General features: G+C 39.6%; 1 protein-coding gene across 1 annotated transcript in view; it reads left to right on the top strand.

Moving 5' to 3' along the window:
- Positions 1 to 17,252, top strand: part of LOC107568118 (nesprin-2-like) — a gene marked incomplete at its 3' end in the record, with an annotated part of 87,994 nt that overhangs the window by 23,430 nt on the left and 47,312 nt on the right. Inside the window, 24 exon segments of the mRNA XM_016253968.1 lie at positions 385 to 540; positions 640 to 790; positions 1,146 to 1,247; positions 1,451 to 1,654; positions 1,871 to 2,356; positions 2,869 to 2,953; positions 3,052 to 3,128; positions 3,227 to 3,493; positions 3,920 to 4,111; positions 4,289 to 4,444; positions 5,588 to 5,829; positions 6,335 to 7,697; positions 8,120 to 8,800; positions 9,972 to 10,306; positions 10,698 to 10,845; positions 11,100 to 11,300; positions 11,431 to 11,690; positions 11,796 to 11,946; positions 12,034 to 12,177; positions 12,357 to 12,497; positions 15,320 to 15,502; positions 15,606 to 15,743; positions 15,822 to 16,007; positions 17,101 to 17,223. Of these exon segments, the coding sequence (XP_016109454.1) occupies positions 385 to 540; positions 640 to 790; positions 1,146 to 1,247; positions 1,451 to 1,654; positions 1,871 to 2,356; positions 2,869 to 2,953; positions 3,052 to 3,128; positions 3,227 to 3,493; positions 3,920 to 4,111; positions 4,289 to 4,444; positions 5,588 to 5,829; positions 6,335 to 7,697; positions 8,120 to 8,800; positions 9,972 to 10,306; positions 10,698 to 10,845; positions 11,100 to 11,300; positions 11,431 to 11,690; positions 11,796 to 11,946; positions 12,034 to 12,177; positions 12,357 to 12,497; positions 15,320 to 15,502; positions 15,606 to 15,743; positions 15,822 to 16,007; positions 17,101 to 17,223 (6,172 nt within the window).

Below are 17,252 nucleotides of genomic sequence, written 5' to 3'. Positions count from 1 at the left end.
AATTAAAATACAATAAAAATTAGGGCTGTTTTTTCAGTATTTCATACAGTATTTCTAAAGCATATTTAATTTAATTCAATTTAATTTTAATTTATCCAAAAATAATAAAACAAGTTACTAGTTATGTCAATTAAAATAACAGTTGAAATATACAATATAAAATAGAATAAACTTTCACCACAATATATATAGACATGTATGGAAGATAATGATGTGATTGATGCATGAGTGCTTTCTCACAGTAACGCCTATATTTGATCCATTTTGGATAGTTAAACAATTGTCAGAATGACTTCTGAGAATTTTCTACCTATAAATTGGTTACAATAAAGGAGACGATATGCCTCTGTCTCAGTCTCGCCAGTGTCTCTCTCTCTTTCTCAGGTTACGCTTCCTGACAGACATGGAGAGTAAACTGGTTGCACTACGCTCAGAGATTCAGGATCTAACAAATACTTGTGCACAGACAAGCACCTCAGACACAGGCATCAGCGAGCTGCAGACGCAATTGGAAAACGCGCACAGAGCAGTCACAGAGAGGTGATGACAAACACATGATTGTATAAAAGCTCTTTGTGAAATGCCATTTTTCTGCACGTATTGCAAAATGGACACATTCGTTTCATGCTTCTATTTCAGTCGTGAACAGTGTGTCTCTCTGACTGAATTACTGAAGAAGTTTCAGAGCTGCCGAAATCGCTTGGGCAGCACTTTGCAGAAAGCAGAGCAGACTATTGGTGATCAGGCCTCCTATATGGGCAAAGACAACCTGCAGCTCTTGATCAGTAAGGTACAAAGTTACTGGAAAATACTAGGTGCAGTGCTTCCATTCCTGGTGGACTGCAGATGGCAGTATTTAACTGCATCGTTTTAGATCATTTTTAGTATTCACTGCAGATTTATATTTTGCGAATAAATTACATGTTACTTATTTTACTATATAGTTGATCAAATAAATGTAGCCTTGGTATAGTGAGTATTAGAGACCTCTATTAAATATATATATATATATATATATATATAATGTACTAACCCCAAGCTTTTGAACAGACTTGCATAAATGGTGAATTCTTTGATTGAAACAGTTTTTTGTTATGGATGTCACAACTGACAGTATCTGTGTCAAATATAATTGTTTTGCACAGGATGAGCTCAGGATTCAAGAGGAGAACATTGAACATTTCCATCGCAGATCATCAGAGATCCAGGAGCTGCTGCAGAGTCGTGAGTTCCTACTGGAGCTACAGGTGATTTTCGGACACACCAGCAACTTTTCAGAATGCTTTTTTATTTAATTAATGCTAGAGAATGTGTAACGACATTTGTATGCAAAATTGATGTGATATCCTGTGTTCTGTAGGTAAACCTCATGTATTAGTTAGTATTAACAATTAAGATTTTTTATTAATCTTGTTCAAATTTCAGCAAATTCACTAGTTCGTTTTTAAAGGTGATTGAGAGCCAGCTGAGGAAGAAGATGGCAGAGGTGAAGGAGCTCTTTTCTGAGGCCAGTGATGTTTTCAGACAGCTGGAAGCTGCCAAAGGGAAGGTGGCGTCTGATATTGCAGATCACCTGTCCTCCATTCAAACTATCACAAATGCACTGACCTCACTGACCACATCTGAAAGCCCACAGGTCGTCAACACCGTCCAGGTGAATGTTTATGCTTTAAGACTAAGCTGTGAACAGTCAAATGTAATGCTGCTGTGCAGTATGCAGTGAAGTTCAGTTTTGGCCATTTTGGTTTACATTTGGCTCTCTCAATGGCTCTGTCACATACTGTACTTGAATTTAAATTGATTTAAACCCTCAATCAGTTCACCTAAAAAATGTTTTTTGATGAGCTAAGCCTACCATTTTGACTGACAGGGCTTATCGGAGAAGCTGCAAGCAGAGGCAGAGCAGGTCGATGCATTACTGCAGCAGATAAATCTTCTGGCCAGCATTGCAGGTCTAGAAAACCTGCAGGCACTGGCTGAAGATGGAGCTCAACTTCAAAAAAGCATCTGCATGGCTAGAGAGCTGGTCATAGAGAAGAGAGAGCAAGCGATGTACCCCAACAGACCTGAAAATCTTCAGATGGCCCGAGATCCCAAGCACATTAAGTGGCGGATCAAAAAAACAGAAGATACTGCGTCTGAGATACAGTGTGAATCTTATGGTAAAACAGAGGAACAGTCACACAGAGGCCAGACACAAGATCCTCTTCTTGAGTTGAAAGACTTCAAAGAGCAGGCCTGCAGCTGGACCAGTGAACTGCATCTGAAGAGTGATTTTCAGGTTTCTGAGGATGAGAACCGACAGATCACACTTGAAGAGAAACTCACAGCTGTGCAGGTAGTTTTCTTGTCAAGGGTCTGTTTGTTCTCAAAGGGTGTGCATTTTTAAAGTGGCCTGAACTGAAATATGAAAATGTTTAGCTTTGAGAACTAGAATAAATTAGTTTCTTGGTAACTACTTCAGTAGTTATCGGAGTTATTCACTGTTTGTTTACAGCAATTTAAATTCCATTTCACTCCGTCATATAGTGATCTGAATCACTAAAGGACTTTTTTTTTTTGAACAGCTCATTTCTACGTGCCCTGCCTATTATATTATAATATAATATAATATTAGGTGTTTAATTTGCAATAATATCTGAACAATTTGTAACTGTAATGTAACTCCATAAAAGGTTCTCAGACATCAAAAACAAAACAAAACAGGAAACAGTATCATAGGAGCCCTACAGAACCTGATGACTATCTATCAAGGTCAATAAATCTCTTAAAAATCAGAAACTATGACCCTAAATTCTCAATGGATTAGCCACATTTAAAGCCACTGATAAAGCAAATTAATTAGTTCTGTTTTCATACTCCCTGCAGGGATTTCATGTGAATGAAAAAGTTCTTGCCAGCTGGTCCGATTGTCGATTTTATCCTGCGAAAGTCTTGGATGTCAATAAAGATGGTATGCTGTTCATTGCATGAAACTGGTGTGTCACATGAACCGATTCTTACTCAAATTTACATTTTTATGTTTCATATGTGATTCTAATTATCCTGCAGCATCCTACACTGTCAAGTTCTATGATGGTGTCGTCCAAACAGTCAAAGGAATCCATGTGAAACCCTCAACCAAAGAGGTTTATTTTGCATTTATATCCCATTCGTGTTGCACCTCTATTTCAGTACTAATTTTGGCCTTCTCTCCTTTTATTCATTCTCTCATTCTCACAAACAGAGAAGAAAGAAATTAACTGCTAAAAATGGAGAGACACCCATGTTAAAAAAGACAGAAAAGGACAAGAACATGCAGGAGGAGAATGGAATCAGCGGTGCTAAACAAGCAGCAGGACAAACTGACTGTGTTCCTGAGGAAGAGGAAGATGAGATCTCAGATTTGGATAGAGAAGAAGGTGAACAGAAGAAAAGCAATGGGAATGGGACATGCCTTAAAGTGGAAAACGTAAGCGTAAAGGAGGAAAATGAGGAGAGAGTCTTGGAGCAAGTAGGGCAGCACAACTACAGTAAGTCATTTCTGAAGAAGGTCTCGGGGCCTGCGGAGGGAGAAGAGGAGCCTGCAGTGAAGTTGGAGGACTCTGTGGTGTTTGACTCAATCCATTTGCTTTGATATCAGGTTATGCAGTATTGTTTCTGTGAGCAAGAACTTCATTAGGCTTCGTTATACCAACTCATTTTAGTTAGCGTTACTTCCTGCAGTACCGCCTCCTGAGGTTGTTTTAGGCTTGAATGCACACCACGCCTTTAGAGGGAAGACTCAATTCCCAACTTGGCAGCATTCCTTGCTCTTCTGACACCGTGACTTAACAAGTCAAAACCAGAGCTGTTTCCCTTTTAAATGAGCAAACAGGTGCAAGCTGTTGTGGTGAAAATGTTCACTAAAATATAAACTGACGCTTTTGCTTTATTGTAGTATGAAGAAATGCACCGAGCAAATTCAGATTCATCTGCCGGGAACAAAACGTCCCAAAACAGAGGATCAGGAGCAGACGGTGAGGATCAAATGAGGCATGCGGAGCAGCCTACGGGGACACATGTGTGGGCCACTTTACTGAACACCATCACTAAGGTTCAGCCCCTTCTGATCACCAGTCACGGTACTGAGGTATGTATACATTATGATTTTGTTTATGAATTGAACTAGAAAAACTCAAGCAACTTTTGGCAAATTAAACATTTGCACTTTTGAGACAAAAAATGGCTTCAGAAAAAAAGTACAGTTTGTATTTCTGTATCTGTTATAAGTTAAAACCAAGATACTTTTATTTTTATTTTTTTTCAGGAATCTAGACCAAGGAAAGATTCTTGGCTTCAGAACTCATCACTCTTAGAGTCTGACAGCGGTCTGGCATGGACTGTCCTGTGGGTTTTCAGATGTCGGTACAGACCGGCCCAACTTAGCATTGTACATATGGCTCATCAGCTGGAAGAAGTTGAGGTACAGTACATTACCTCATTGCACTGGTTTCTCCAAAACCTCCAGCTGTAAACAGCTGTTGACAGTAGTGGTTGTCAGTACTAGTCATGAAGATCCAGGCTACGTCCACATTAAACCATTAACATTCAAATTATTTTTCGTTTCAAAACATTCTCCATCCACACTAGCGTTTTCAAGTGTTTTCCAAAAGTTTCTCATCCACACTGAAACATCAGAAAACATTACATTTACCTTACTGCGCATGTGTAAAACCTCATAAAAAGCTCACTGAGATGATACAGATGGAGCAGACATAAGTTTTCATGCAGTTCTTTTATAATTTTATTTACGAAAATATCCCAACATTCACTGGTGTCCAGGTCACACTCACTAACTATTTGTTTGATGTAAAATGCAACTGCCCTCATGTTTTGCTGCAGGACAGCAATTGTGAGCAAATTTCTGTCATCTTTGCTGGACTGTAATATGAAGAGTGTACAAAGTAACATATCATTAGCAACAGTGTGAAAATAGCACATAACAGGCATAATACCGCTATAAACAGATATCTATTGGTCAATGCACGTCACATGACTAAACATGCGTCATCGTTTTCAAAAACCTAAGTTTTCACAGTCCACACTACAATTCGAAAACGGCGTTTTCAAATTGTATCCACTTTGGAGAGCGTTTTCAAAAAGCTCTGTTGGTGTGGACAATGCCCCAATCTACCATTTTTCAAAAACAGCCCGAACAGTCCCTCACTACACCCAGGAGATGTCTGATTACAAAACATATGACTTAAAATGAAGATTTCCAGGTCACATGTAATCAGATTTGTAACTGATTATGTCAACTCCTTTGTTTAAAAGGTCAGATGTTCTTGCTTCCATTGGAGCTCAAGATGATCTTTAGGTCATCTCAAGTCATGCTGGTGAACATTGTCAGGTTTTACATAAACTTCTGGAGTTGATGCAGCTCGAGTGCTCCTGTAATTAAAGCAGAAGAGACAAACCAAATACAAAAACCTTCTGAAATTCACATGCGTTCCATGTATTATGTATGCAAAACTAGTTTAAATCTGGCTCACAAGTGAAACTTTTGAATTATAACCATTTAAAATGACAGTAACAAATGTTATGTCATGATATCTGTGTCTCATAGATCTGCCGGCAATATGTCCTGGAGCAGGTGTCTAGACTGCCTCAATGTGAATCTAGTGCAGGACGCTCCACAGAGCTTGAGATGAGCATAGAGGACAGATGGAACAGAGTACTGCTGGATACCTCAACCATGGTGGAGTTCAAAAAGGCACAGCTCCAGCAGGTCACACAGTACCACCAGCAAAAACGGGTTCTCACGGATACTCTACATAACCTGGAGGCTGAGCTCAACACAATGACACAGTGAGCATGCTCGACATTTTCTCTCTCTGTGTGTGTGTGTGTGTGTGTGTGTGTGTGTTCAGGAAAACCATACATTATGGGGAAAAAATGTCCCCACAAAGATGGCAATATCCAAAATCCTTTGGTTTTTGGATATTTTTTGGTCCCCATGAGGAAAACATATCAATCATACAGAATTAATTGTTTTTTAAATCTAAAAATGCAGAAAGTTTTGTGGGTAGGGTTTAGGCTAAAGGGACAGAAAATACAGTTTGTACAGTATAAAAACCATTATGCCTATGGAATATCCCCATAAAACATATATACATATAAAACAAATATATATGTACACATACATATGTATAGCTAGTTTAAAATGAATTGTAAATGGTCAATGACGTAAACTGTTGGAAATAGTCATAATAAAGAATGAGTGGGTGTGTCCATTACAGTACTGTACCTGTATTGATAGTGTAGATGTTGTACAACAATGAAAAGTAACCACGTTGTTCTGACATTTTTGAAGGGATTGCATTGACAGCAGCACCTTGCAAGTGGAGAAGCTGAATGCATTCCTGAAGAACATGCAGAAGAAGAGAGGCATACTAGAGGAACTCCTACAGACATGCTCTCAGATTTCAGCCCATCTGGATGAGGCAGAGGGACCTGTGGCCTGCATTGAACCTTTCAGGACTTTACAGGAGAGATGGGAAACTATAGAGCGGGTTGCCTCCAGCAGTCTGTGGTGTGCTAACATCTGCACAGCAGAAGTATCTGCACTCCTGCAAGAAGCCAGAGATCTGCACCATGAACTGGAGCTTCTGGAGAAGTCAGTTTCTCTTCCGCATCCCTCTCGAGGACAAATGGACTGCCGAAGTGAGCTACAAGAAACTGTCAGATCTGCAAACCTGACAGCGTTAGCGGAGCTCTACGTGTACCTTCTTGAGGTCTCTCAGGCTCTTTCCTCAAGTCCGCTGGGAAAAAAAGAGCTCAGAGATGTTGAGGACGCAATGCAGGGCCTGAAATCTCAGCTTGCTCTGACTCAGGAGACGCTCAGCTCTCAGACTTCGAATGGCAATGGCTGTTCACCGATCACGAGGATTATAAGGGACTATGTTACATGGGCTAAACATTCGGAAAGCGAAGTCAGCAGGAGAAGGAGTTTGGCTCTGTTTCCTGAAGAGGCGAGTCACCAGGTCAGCCACATGAAGAAACTGCAGTCTGAAACATCTCTTAAGAAGTTTCAGTTGGCCTCTGTATTGAAAGAGCTAAGAGAGGAAGTTACAGGACTTGACAAGGAGGATTCCATGTCTCCCACCCTTGCTTGCCTAGAGGATTTGTACGTTAAGATTACAGAGAAGACCGAATGTGCTGTTGCAGAAATGAACAGACTGTTTCATATAAGAGAGAGACTGTGGAAACAGATCACTGACAGCAGCTCTTGGTTAACCTCAGTATTAGAAAAAGAGTCTGGTAAAACAGTGGCTTCTGAACCTAAAACTACTATCCCAGAATTGAGGGTTCAGCTTCAGGTATGCACAGAGGCTTTGAAGGAAGCCGAGAGACAAGCAAATAACTTGGAGATTCTGTTAGATGAAGTAAAAAGTGTGAATCACGGTCTGAGTGTACTCGAAAGCTTTCAGCTTATCAATAGGCTAACAGCCTTACAAGAAGAGGTATCTAGGGTTGTGAACCGTAAGTGGGCCTTGCGCTGGGTGCTTGAAGAACTCCTTCATGCTCAGGAATCTTCTGCTGAGGAACAGAACGTCATTCTGAAGAGCTTGAGACAGATGAGTGCTGATGTCATGAGGCAGAAGTATCCCGTAACAAGGGACTCGCTCTTGGCTCTTGAACCTGTTCAGCACATTCTGATGGAGCTCCTGTGCAAGGTGCCGGAAATTCCACACTGCCCAGATTCTCGGAGAAAAGAGATGCTCAACACTATATTAGACCTACAGAGGAGAATGCATCTGCTGGAGTTGCAAGCCAAAGAGCATGAGGAGTGCCTCATTTTAAGGCAGCACATGGAGAACTCCAAAGAGGTGGTGAAGAAGAGCTTGTCGCAGATTGTAGACTCAAGTTTAGGAGCTGACATAAGGCTCGGCTTTTGTCAGGCTGTCCTGGTGGAGCTACCTCTGGTGAGAATGACATGTCAAGAGGCCACTGATCTTCTGCTGAGGAACAGAACGTCATTCTGAAGAGCTTGAGACAGATGAGTGCTGATGTCATGAGGCAGAAGTATCCCGTAACAAGGGACTCGCTCTTGGCTCTTGAACCTGTTCAGCACATTCTGATGGAGCTCCTGTGCAAGGTGCCGGAAATTCCACACTGCCCAGATTCTCGGAGAAAAGAGATGCTCAACACTATATTAGACCTACAGAGGAGAATGCATCTGCTGGAGTTGCAAGCCAAAGAGCATGAGGAGTGCCTCATTTTAAGGCAGCACATGGAGAACTCCAAAGAGGTGGTGAAGAAGAGCTTGTCGCAGATTGTAGACTCAAGTGTAGGAGCTGACATAAGGCTCGGCTTTTGTCAGGCTGTCCTGGTGGAGCTACCTCTGGTGAGAATGACATGTCAAGAGGCCGCTGACCACCTTGAGGCCATTTCGAAAGATCTCTATCCATCCCAGCTGACAGCAGAAAGGCAAAAAATCAGTTTGGTCATTGAGCAGCTCGCCTCTTGGGAGCTCACAGTAAAAAATGAGGCTAAAACCCTTGAGTGCTCTCTGGCAGAGCGACTTGGGAGTCCTACAGACCTCAGTCCATTCACTGAGCTCTTCAACAGTGTCAGGCAGCAGCTGAAGGAGAGCATCTGCTTGGATCCAGATAATGAGACCATTGATGCAGAGCTACGAAAGCACTGGATGCAAATCCAGACCGTTGAGTCTGTTCTACGAATGCTAGAGCACTGCAGGAGAGCAGTAGATGCTGAAAACTACCAGACGGCCACTGGTCTTGGCCAGAAAACTCTTAATGATTGCGGTATGCATATGGTAAGCCCCATGCGTCCATGCATTTTAAAATCACTAATACCACTAGAATGCTACTTTTGTAACCATTGTAGTTTTCTTCAAGTATGCATGTGACAGCATTGGTATTTTTGAAGGATTTTTAGTAGAACTGTGTATAGATTTGTGATTTGATTTGATTAGGTTTTGATTGTGATTCTGATTAATTTGGTTATATTTCACTTATATATCAATTTTCTCTGTTTTCTAGTGTTTTATACTGATTCAAACTAGTAACTCTTTTTGAATTATTAATTAAAAGAATCTGTTTAAAAGAGTCAATCATTTCTGCATTTGGGCAACATTGATCACATAGTATGTTTTTGGTTAAACCAGTTGTTTTTTAATTGGATTATACTGGTTATGTTTTGTTTGTTTTTACATGCAGCCCCCGATAGCTACTTAATAGAAAGTCATTTATTGCCATTAATTTCATGGTACACAGATTTTTATTATTATTTTTTTACATTAGATGTAATACAGACTATAAAATATGCAGCAGGTGAAGTACTCTACAAACAGCAATATATCTTGGAGTTTTAAAACTCGATATTGGGATTGTTCAAATGAAAATCACGATCATTTGGAAAAAATTATGTATAGATTTGTGATTTGATTTGATTAGGTTTTGATTGTGATTCTGATTAATTTGGTTATATTTAACTTATATATCAATTTTCTCTGTTTTCTAGTGTTTTATACTGATTCAAACTAGTAACTCTTTTTGAATTATTAATTAAAAGAATCTGTTTAAAAGAGTCAATCATTTCTGCATTTGGGCAACATTGATCACATAGTATGTTTTTGGTTAAACCAGTTGTTTTTTAATTGGATTATACTGGTTATGTTTTGTTTGTTTTTACATGCAGCCCCCGACAGCTACTTAATAGAAAGTCATTTATTGCCATTAATTTCATGGTACACAGATTTGTATTATTATTTTTTTTACATTAGATGTAATACAGACTGTAAAATCTGCAGCAGGGGAAGTACTCTACAAACAGCAATATATCTTGGAGTTTTAAAACTCGATATTGGGATTGTTCAAATGAAAATCACGATCATTTGGAAAAAATGTATATTAAACCCATCTCTAGTTTTTAGAAAACTATGTGTGTTGTTTATCCAATTTCTAAATTTGTGTTTCACTGTCCAGGACAAGCTGCTCCAAGCTCGGGAGGCACTGAAGCATTACCACTGGGCTGTTCAGGGTGCAGAGAGCTTCTTTCAGCAGATTGGATCCAATCTCATGATCCCCTCTGATGGCTTCAAAGGCTACAAAGAGCAGCATCGCTCTATTCAACAGATTTTCAGCACTCTGGTTGAGGGTTTCCAGACCCGCTTGTCTGAAGTTGGTGCTTCTGTTCCCCAGCAGACATGCCTCTCCATCCCTCTAACCGAGCAGCTTCATATTGAGGTTTTGAGTCACCTTATAGTACAAGATGCCAAATTAGAATCTCAGGCTCAGCTCAGACTTGAGGCCTTACAGAGGTTGGTCATACTCTATAAAGCACGCTATGGATTGTTTTTCTATAAAAACTTAATGACCTTGACCTATGATTCAGATTGTTGCATTCACAGTTCCCTCCGATTGTTGTTGACATTTTCATATCAAATTGGAAGATCATTTTATAATTGTAAATAGTGGGGACTTTACATTTTTGGATTATTGGGGGGAAATATTTCTACAATAATCAAGCATTTTCTCAGAAAGCTCTTTAAATGGTACCACATACGGTAGAGTACTTGAAAACATTTTCCTCAGAAAACAAGCCCTGAAACGATTAGTCTGGTTGGAATACATCTATTTGGTTAAATGAAGTGTACTAGAGGCAGTTTTATTTAGCTGCCTTAAAGGTTCAATCTTTCTGCTCCAATTTAGGTCCATGAAAGACCAAATTGTTCACATGAGTCACCATGAAGAAATGAGCCAACTTCTCAAAAATGTTGATTCTCGAATCTCTAGTCAATGCTTAAGTCAAAAACCGACTGATTCCAAAGCCTGCCAAGATCAACAGCTGAAAGTAAAGGTCTGTGGTCATTATATACCATTAACAGTCACTTAATTCCATTTTGTTTATCATGCATGTTGTGATTGGTTTAAATGTGTTGCAATAATGTCTATGGAGTTCTTAAGATGATTTGGGGAACCAGTGAAAACTTGCTTACGCTTCCCTTTGGACTCCTGAAAATGAGTTTTTCTTGGTTCCTTTTGCCACTTTTTGTCTCGTAACACTGCAAGGTATGCTAGATTAGTGTGTACTGAAATTGTCTTCATCTGCAGTTGCTCCAGACAGAGCTAAAGAACCTCGCTAAAAGGCTGGAGGAATTGAGGGAAAGTTGCCCAGGTCTACGCTGCAAAGCACCTGTGGATCTGATGCTGGGACAGCTGTGGAGGTCTTGGGCAGTGCTGCAGTGGAGATTAGAATCACTCAAAGCCAGCTCGTCTCATAAAGAAGCAGAGTGGAGAGACTTTGTGATACGTGTATGTATAAATAGATTTTATTTAATTGTTTTATTTTATTTATATTTAAAATGTCATTTCCTTATAAAATGATTAATGAAGTGAGCTGTTTGTTAACCCGTTTCTCTTCATGTTTGGGTCTGCTGTGCAGCTGAATAAATCAAAGGAAGGTCTTGACAGACTGCAGAATGATCTTCCAGACTCCACTATGGTGGCGGGATCCTTGGTGGATCTTCAGGTTGTTCTGAGCCTCACTGAGCGCCTTCAAGATGGGATTGAGCAGGAGCATCACACTTTGGCATCTCTACAACACAATGTGGCACGATTGCTTGGGGTCTCAAATTTGCAGCAGCTGAAAGTGTGCCCTCAAATCTGCCAGGACTTGCAGTCTTTACAGGGTCATTGCAGAAGGTATGACTTATACACACAGACACATAAATGCTTATATGTTAAGAAATAGTATAGATTCAATGTTCTGAATCTATACTATTTACAAAGCTTCTTTTTCATGCGTAGCCTCAGAGATCAGAGCAATAACATCCGTCGGGAGGTGCTTTTTGAGATCCAGGAGTTGGGTCGTGTGCAGGAGGAGTTGAGTGCCATTCAGCAGAATGTTCTCTCTCTTTTGGCGGTTTTAGAGTCAGAGTCAGCTGCTCAACACTTACAGGTTGGTGCTTGTGTTTGACAGTCAAGGTGTCTGTTTCTGCAGTCCTTGGTGTTGATATTGCATTCATTGTGTTTTATTGCACTGTAGGAAGTCAAAATGGAATTGGTTTCACAGAAGGCTCGACTGCAGGATGTCATGGACAGAGTGCAGAAGAAATGGAGCTGTGTACCCTCAGAGATTCAAATCTTACAGAATGAGCTTGACGTCTCCATGCAGGAGGCTAAGGACAAAGTAATTCTGAAAAAAATAAAGATAAAGCAACACCTTGAACATGCGAAAAAGAACATTTGTTTGCTAATCTTTTTAAAAATATATATTTAAAATGGCACCTATAGTTTCAGTATTTGTGTGTTGTGTGTTAATTTAAATGAAAGCTAATACAGTTGTAACTCTTTATTTTTTTTCTTCAGTTGGGCATGGTCATGGAGAGAAGTGGTCCTCTCCATAAAATGGGTGAGCTGATTGGAGAGGTGACCGTAGGCTTGAATTGTGTGCAGGCCCTGCTAAAACAAACAAGTCCTAATTTTTCTGAGGCCGAACGTACACAAAAGGTACTTCTTTCTTGCTTGCCTTCACATGCACGTTATTGAAATTTTCTGTCAGTTGCTTCATTTTTTTTTCTCTCTCCTTAATTAGTTTTGCGTATTTTTAGAAAAAAAAACATTATTCTTTTATTATATTCTTACTCTGTAATCTTAAAAATAAGTATAAAACAAGCTAATTATAGTGCTGTATTCATTGTAAGCAATGTTTATTTCAAACAGCAAAACTACTTAATGTAAAGCAAAACTGAAACAACCGGTGTGTGAGTAATGTGCTGTACAAATAAAAAATAAGGAATACACTACACACCCAGATTTTTGCTCTGATTTACAGTCTGGACAAGTTGACTCTAGTTGCTGAAAATCACAGCCAATCTGCAGATCTGAGTTGTTGGATTACATAGAAAATGCTGTAGGGTATGATGGTAACAGACTCTTAGGGCCTGTTTACACCTGGTCACTTTTTCTCTGGTCGCATTTTCTCTGATCGGATATCTGTCTGATTTGTTGAAATGGTTCCATTTACACCTGACCATATAAATGTGTGTCCGCAAAATGGATATAAATCCAATCTTCAATTCCCACGCTAAATGCAAATTTAATGGAGTTCACGCCAACAAAAGCAACAGATGTGCACTGCTTTTTATTCATCATCAGCTAATTTCAACATTAAAGACTGCAACAGGAGAGAGAGCGGCATCAGCACTAGAAAGATAAGGTAGTCTTACTACTTTCAATGAAGATGATGTGTGTTGACGCCTGCGACTTACTTTCAGTTTCATTTGTGGCAGTTTGTGTGTCGGCTTGCTGAAGAGATAATCAGCTACTCATCCGCGGCGATGCGTGTTACATTAGCGCTGTCATATCTGGCTATGACATGTCATATAGCCTATAACATGCTCTCACACGTTTATTATTTTAACATTTTGGGAGGACTAAAATTTAGATATGTGATTTCAACAACCAGATGCATTTACACTTGTCCAGTTTTGTCTGGAATGCATCCCAGACCACCTCCTGAAGTGGTTTAAGCTTTAAAGATTTAAATCTGCCTCGAAAGTGTTTCGAAGGGCATTCACACTCTTTTCATGATCGGATAGCTATCTGATCAGAGAAAACTCATGAAGTGACCAGATATAAACAGGCCCCTACATTTTTTTTTTTTTAAGCTTCAGACTATGAATCCATGCTGTCAGTCCTCCAGAGATCCTCAGTTGTTTAGTGTATGATGGCCAGTTTTTCCTTTGTAACTATTTACAACGTTGGCAAGTATATGATGCATAGTGTTTTAAAATCTTTTTAGATTTTTAAAAGTCTTATAGTGATCCAGCCTCAAACCTGGGCGCACATACTTATCCCAAATGTGTGTGGTTTGCACGTTTTGCATGCTCGATGTTAGTTGCATTATATAAGTCGCTTTGGAAGTCTTAGCACATTTTAGATAATAATAATAATACAAATATATTCAGGAAAATGTTTGTATAGAGCGAGAGAATGTGAACACTTGTGAACAAAACTTCTGTAAAGTGCTTTTTACTGTTTCACTTTTAAAATGTCTAAAATTCTTTACTTTTAAAATGTACAATAAAAGTTAAAAAAATTAAAATAAAAGTAAAATATTAAAGGGGTCAGATGCTGCTGCTAAAAAGAACAGTATTTGGTGTAATGAAATGTGTTTATGCGGTTTAAAGTAAAAAAACCATTATTTTCCACATACTGTACATTATTGTTTCTCCTCTATGCCCCGCCTTTTTGAAACACCTCAATTTTTTCAAAGCTCATCGGTCTGAAAAAGCAAGGTGTGCTCCGATCTCGCGTTTGAATCATCAGTGGCAAATCCTTTAAATGAAAACGTTCTTACGTGAGTCAGAACTGCCGGCATTCTAGTCTAACGTTACTCTCCTAGGATCAGTAAACAGTCAAATGTGCTGCACACATCTGGATATTTGGGTTAAACTGTTCTGGAACAGTGTTGTAAATACCACTGATTTGTAGTCGTGTCCTCTTCTGGAAGACCAAACAAAGTAGTTTCGCTTTCACAACGAAAAACACAGCGGCCTAGCATGAGGGGAAGCCCCGGCTTAGCGTGCGCTGAGGCCGGGATAGAGTGAGCTGAGGCCGGGATAGAGTGAGCCGAGGCCGGGCTAGCGTGAGCCGAAGCCCCGGCTTAGCGTGCGCTGAGGCCGGGCTAGAGTGAGCTGAGGCGGCAGGGTTGCCCGGCGGATGCGACGAATGAGCGGCAACCACATGTGACGACGCCGGTCTGGACGCCGCTTCGTCCACGGTGAAAGTTGATGTATTCCTTCAGCGACCAGCACAGATCAGCTCTAGGCATGACGAAGCGGATATCGTCCTCTTTTGGAAGACCAAACAAAGTAGTTTCGCTTTCACAACGAAGCACACAGCGTGTTCACGACATGGCTGCAGCGTCAACAAAACTACAGTGAGATTAAAAGTTATGCCGCCTTTCTTTGCGTGAACATTTGGGTGGCGTTATGCACATCTTCCCACATAGTGAGGTAGATATGTGGGGGCGTGTTAGAACGAGCTGTTTTAGGTAGGTGTGGCTGACTCTGAACTTTTATAAAGAATATCTCTTTGGATTTGAGACTTTAGTCTTTGCAACTTTACAGATCTTCTTTATGCACCAAGAGCTTGTAACACTCCAAAGAGAAAGGAAAAATTGAAATCGCATCATATGACCCCTTTAAAGCTTTCATGACATATTGCATGAACTGTTCTTCCAGCTCTCTCATTTTTAATTTGTGTCCAATGAAATATGATGTCAACAATAACTGCGGTCTAATGTGCATCTGTGCCTGTGTGTGCAGCGTATATGGGATGAGCTGGACCAGTGGCACACGCGAATAGCTGAGCTGGAGGCTGAGGTGCAGGATCTGGCTGAGCAAAAGCCTGAGAGAGAACACGTCCTAATGGACCAGCTCACGGAGCCTCTGCAGCTCTACCAGACCACAGCAAAACAGGCCGAGCAAAGGACCGCCCTCCTCAGCAAAGTCAGATGTTACCCATAATCATGATTTCACAACAAAAACCAACACATAATGCCACTGATAGCAAACCTTGACTGATTGTGTCTTTGTATTTTGGTCCCATCAGATCCCTGCCTGTCTGCAGGACTATGAGGGTTTACTCAATAGCTCCAACTGCTGGTTGAGAGAGGCTCAGTCCTGGCTGGTCGCTCCCAGAACCTACACCACTGCGAAATGCATCCACTGCCACGCCAACTCCCTCAAGGTCAGGTCGAAACCTCACATTAAAGCCATTTTGCTTTTATGTAGTAACTTGTTAGCAATTCATGTGATGTGTCTGCAGATGATGCTGGATGAATCAGAGGGATACAGGGCAGCTCTGGAGGCCTTCCTGCCTGCCCTGCAGGAGATCACTCTGGTGTGTGACACCAGCCCTCAACAACAACTTCTCCAACTGTGTATACAAAACATCACACTCATACAGCAAAGCGTTTTGGAGCCTCTCTCCCACCTTCAGCACCTAGCAGCTGTAAGAACTATCATTACATTCCAAAAATTGTATTTACTGTTATATTTACTTATTGTCTAGGTATTGTCAAGCTTTGACACTGCAAATCCTAAGTTTTTAGTTGGATCAGTTCCAGTGAAATTTCATGATTCCTGATATCAGTTTTGGTGCCACAACTATTGAACACAGTTCTTTTATACAATATATATATATTATAGTAAGAATATTAAGACATTAAATCAAAACAATAGTGTGTGCATAGCATTCAAGTATTTCTTAAGTAAATGATGCTTGACTTTTTCAGTAGAACCAAATGTTCAAGAAGAGCAAATATTTTGGGGGTTTTTCTGTTTACATAAAATGTGCACTACTGTTCAACAGTTTGGGGTCCGCAAGGTTTTTTAATGTTTTTGAAGGAAGTATCTTATACTCACCAAGGCTGCATTTATTTGATCAAAACTATACTAAAACAGTATTGTGGAATAAATTGTTAATATATTATTATATATTATTTTTGTGAAATAATAAAATATTTACATTTTAAAATAATTAATTAAAAAACTAATTTATTCCTGTGATGCAAAGCTGAATTTTCAGCAGCCATTACTCCAGTCTTCAGTGTCACATGATACTTCAGAAATCATAATCATTTGTAATATGCTGATTTGCTGCTCAAGAAACAAATGTATTATGTTAAAAACAGTTGTTCTGTTTTTTTGTGACATTTTCTTTAGGTTTTTTTGATGATGAGTTCAGAAAAGCAGCATCTATTTGAAAGCGATTTTTTTGTAACATTGGTTTTACGTTCACTTGATCAATTCAATGCATCCTTGTTGAATAAAAGTATTAATTTATTTTAAAAAAAAAACAAAGAAATCTGATTTTCTATGCATTAATATATCAAATGGTGTCATAACATTAAAAAACAAACAAACAAAAAAACTTACTGAATTGGAAGTATTGGATCTTTTGCTATCTGTAACAGTATATACTTAATTTGAAGGGTTTTATGAGGTTCCATTACTTGAATTACTTCCTAGTATATAATACTATGATGAAATTTCTTAATTATGTTGTCTATTTTAACTGTAATTCACTTATAACTTGTTTTTAGGAGATGGACGCCATTGAAGCAGAGGTAAAGACAATGGAGAAAAATATAACTAAGATCAGAACAATTCTTTCGGCCACTGACACAGAGAACATTTTTCCTGAGGAACATCTTGAGAACATGCAGGTAATGTACATCATGTCTCACTATTCTCT

Source organism: Sinocyclocheilus grahami, unplaced genomic scaffold (assembly GCF_001515645.1).
Source record: "Sinocyclocheilus grahami isolate Dianchi unplaced genomic scaffold, SAMN03320097.WGS_v1.1 scaffold1216.1, whole genome shotgun sequence".
In the NCBI taxonomy this organism is placed as follows: Eukaryota; Metazoa; Chordata; class Actinopteri; order Cypriniformes; family Cyprinidae; genus Sinocyclocheilus; species Sinocyclocheilus grahami.
Note: the sequence above shows the minus strand (reverse complement) of the source record. Positions and strands in the feature narration are given on the sequence as shown.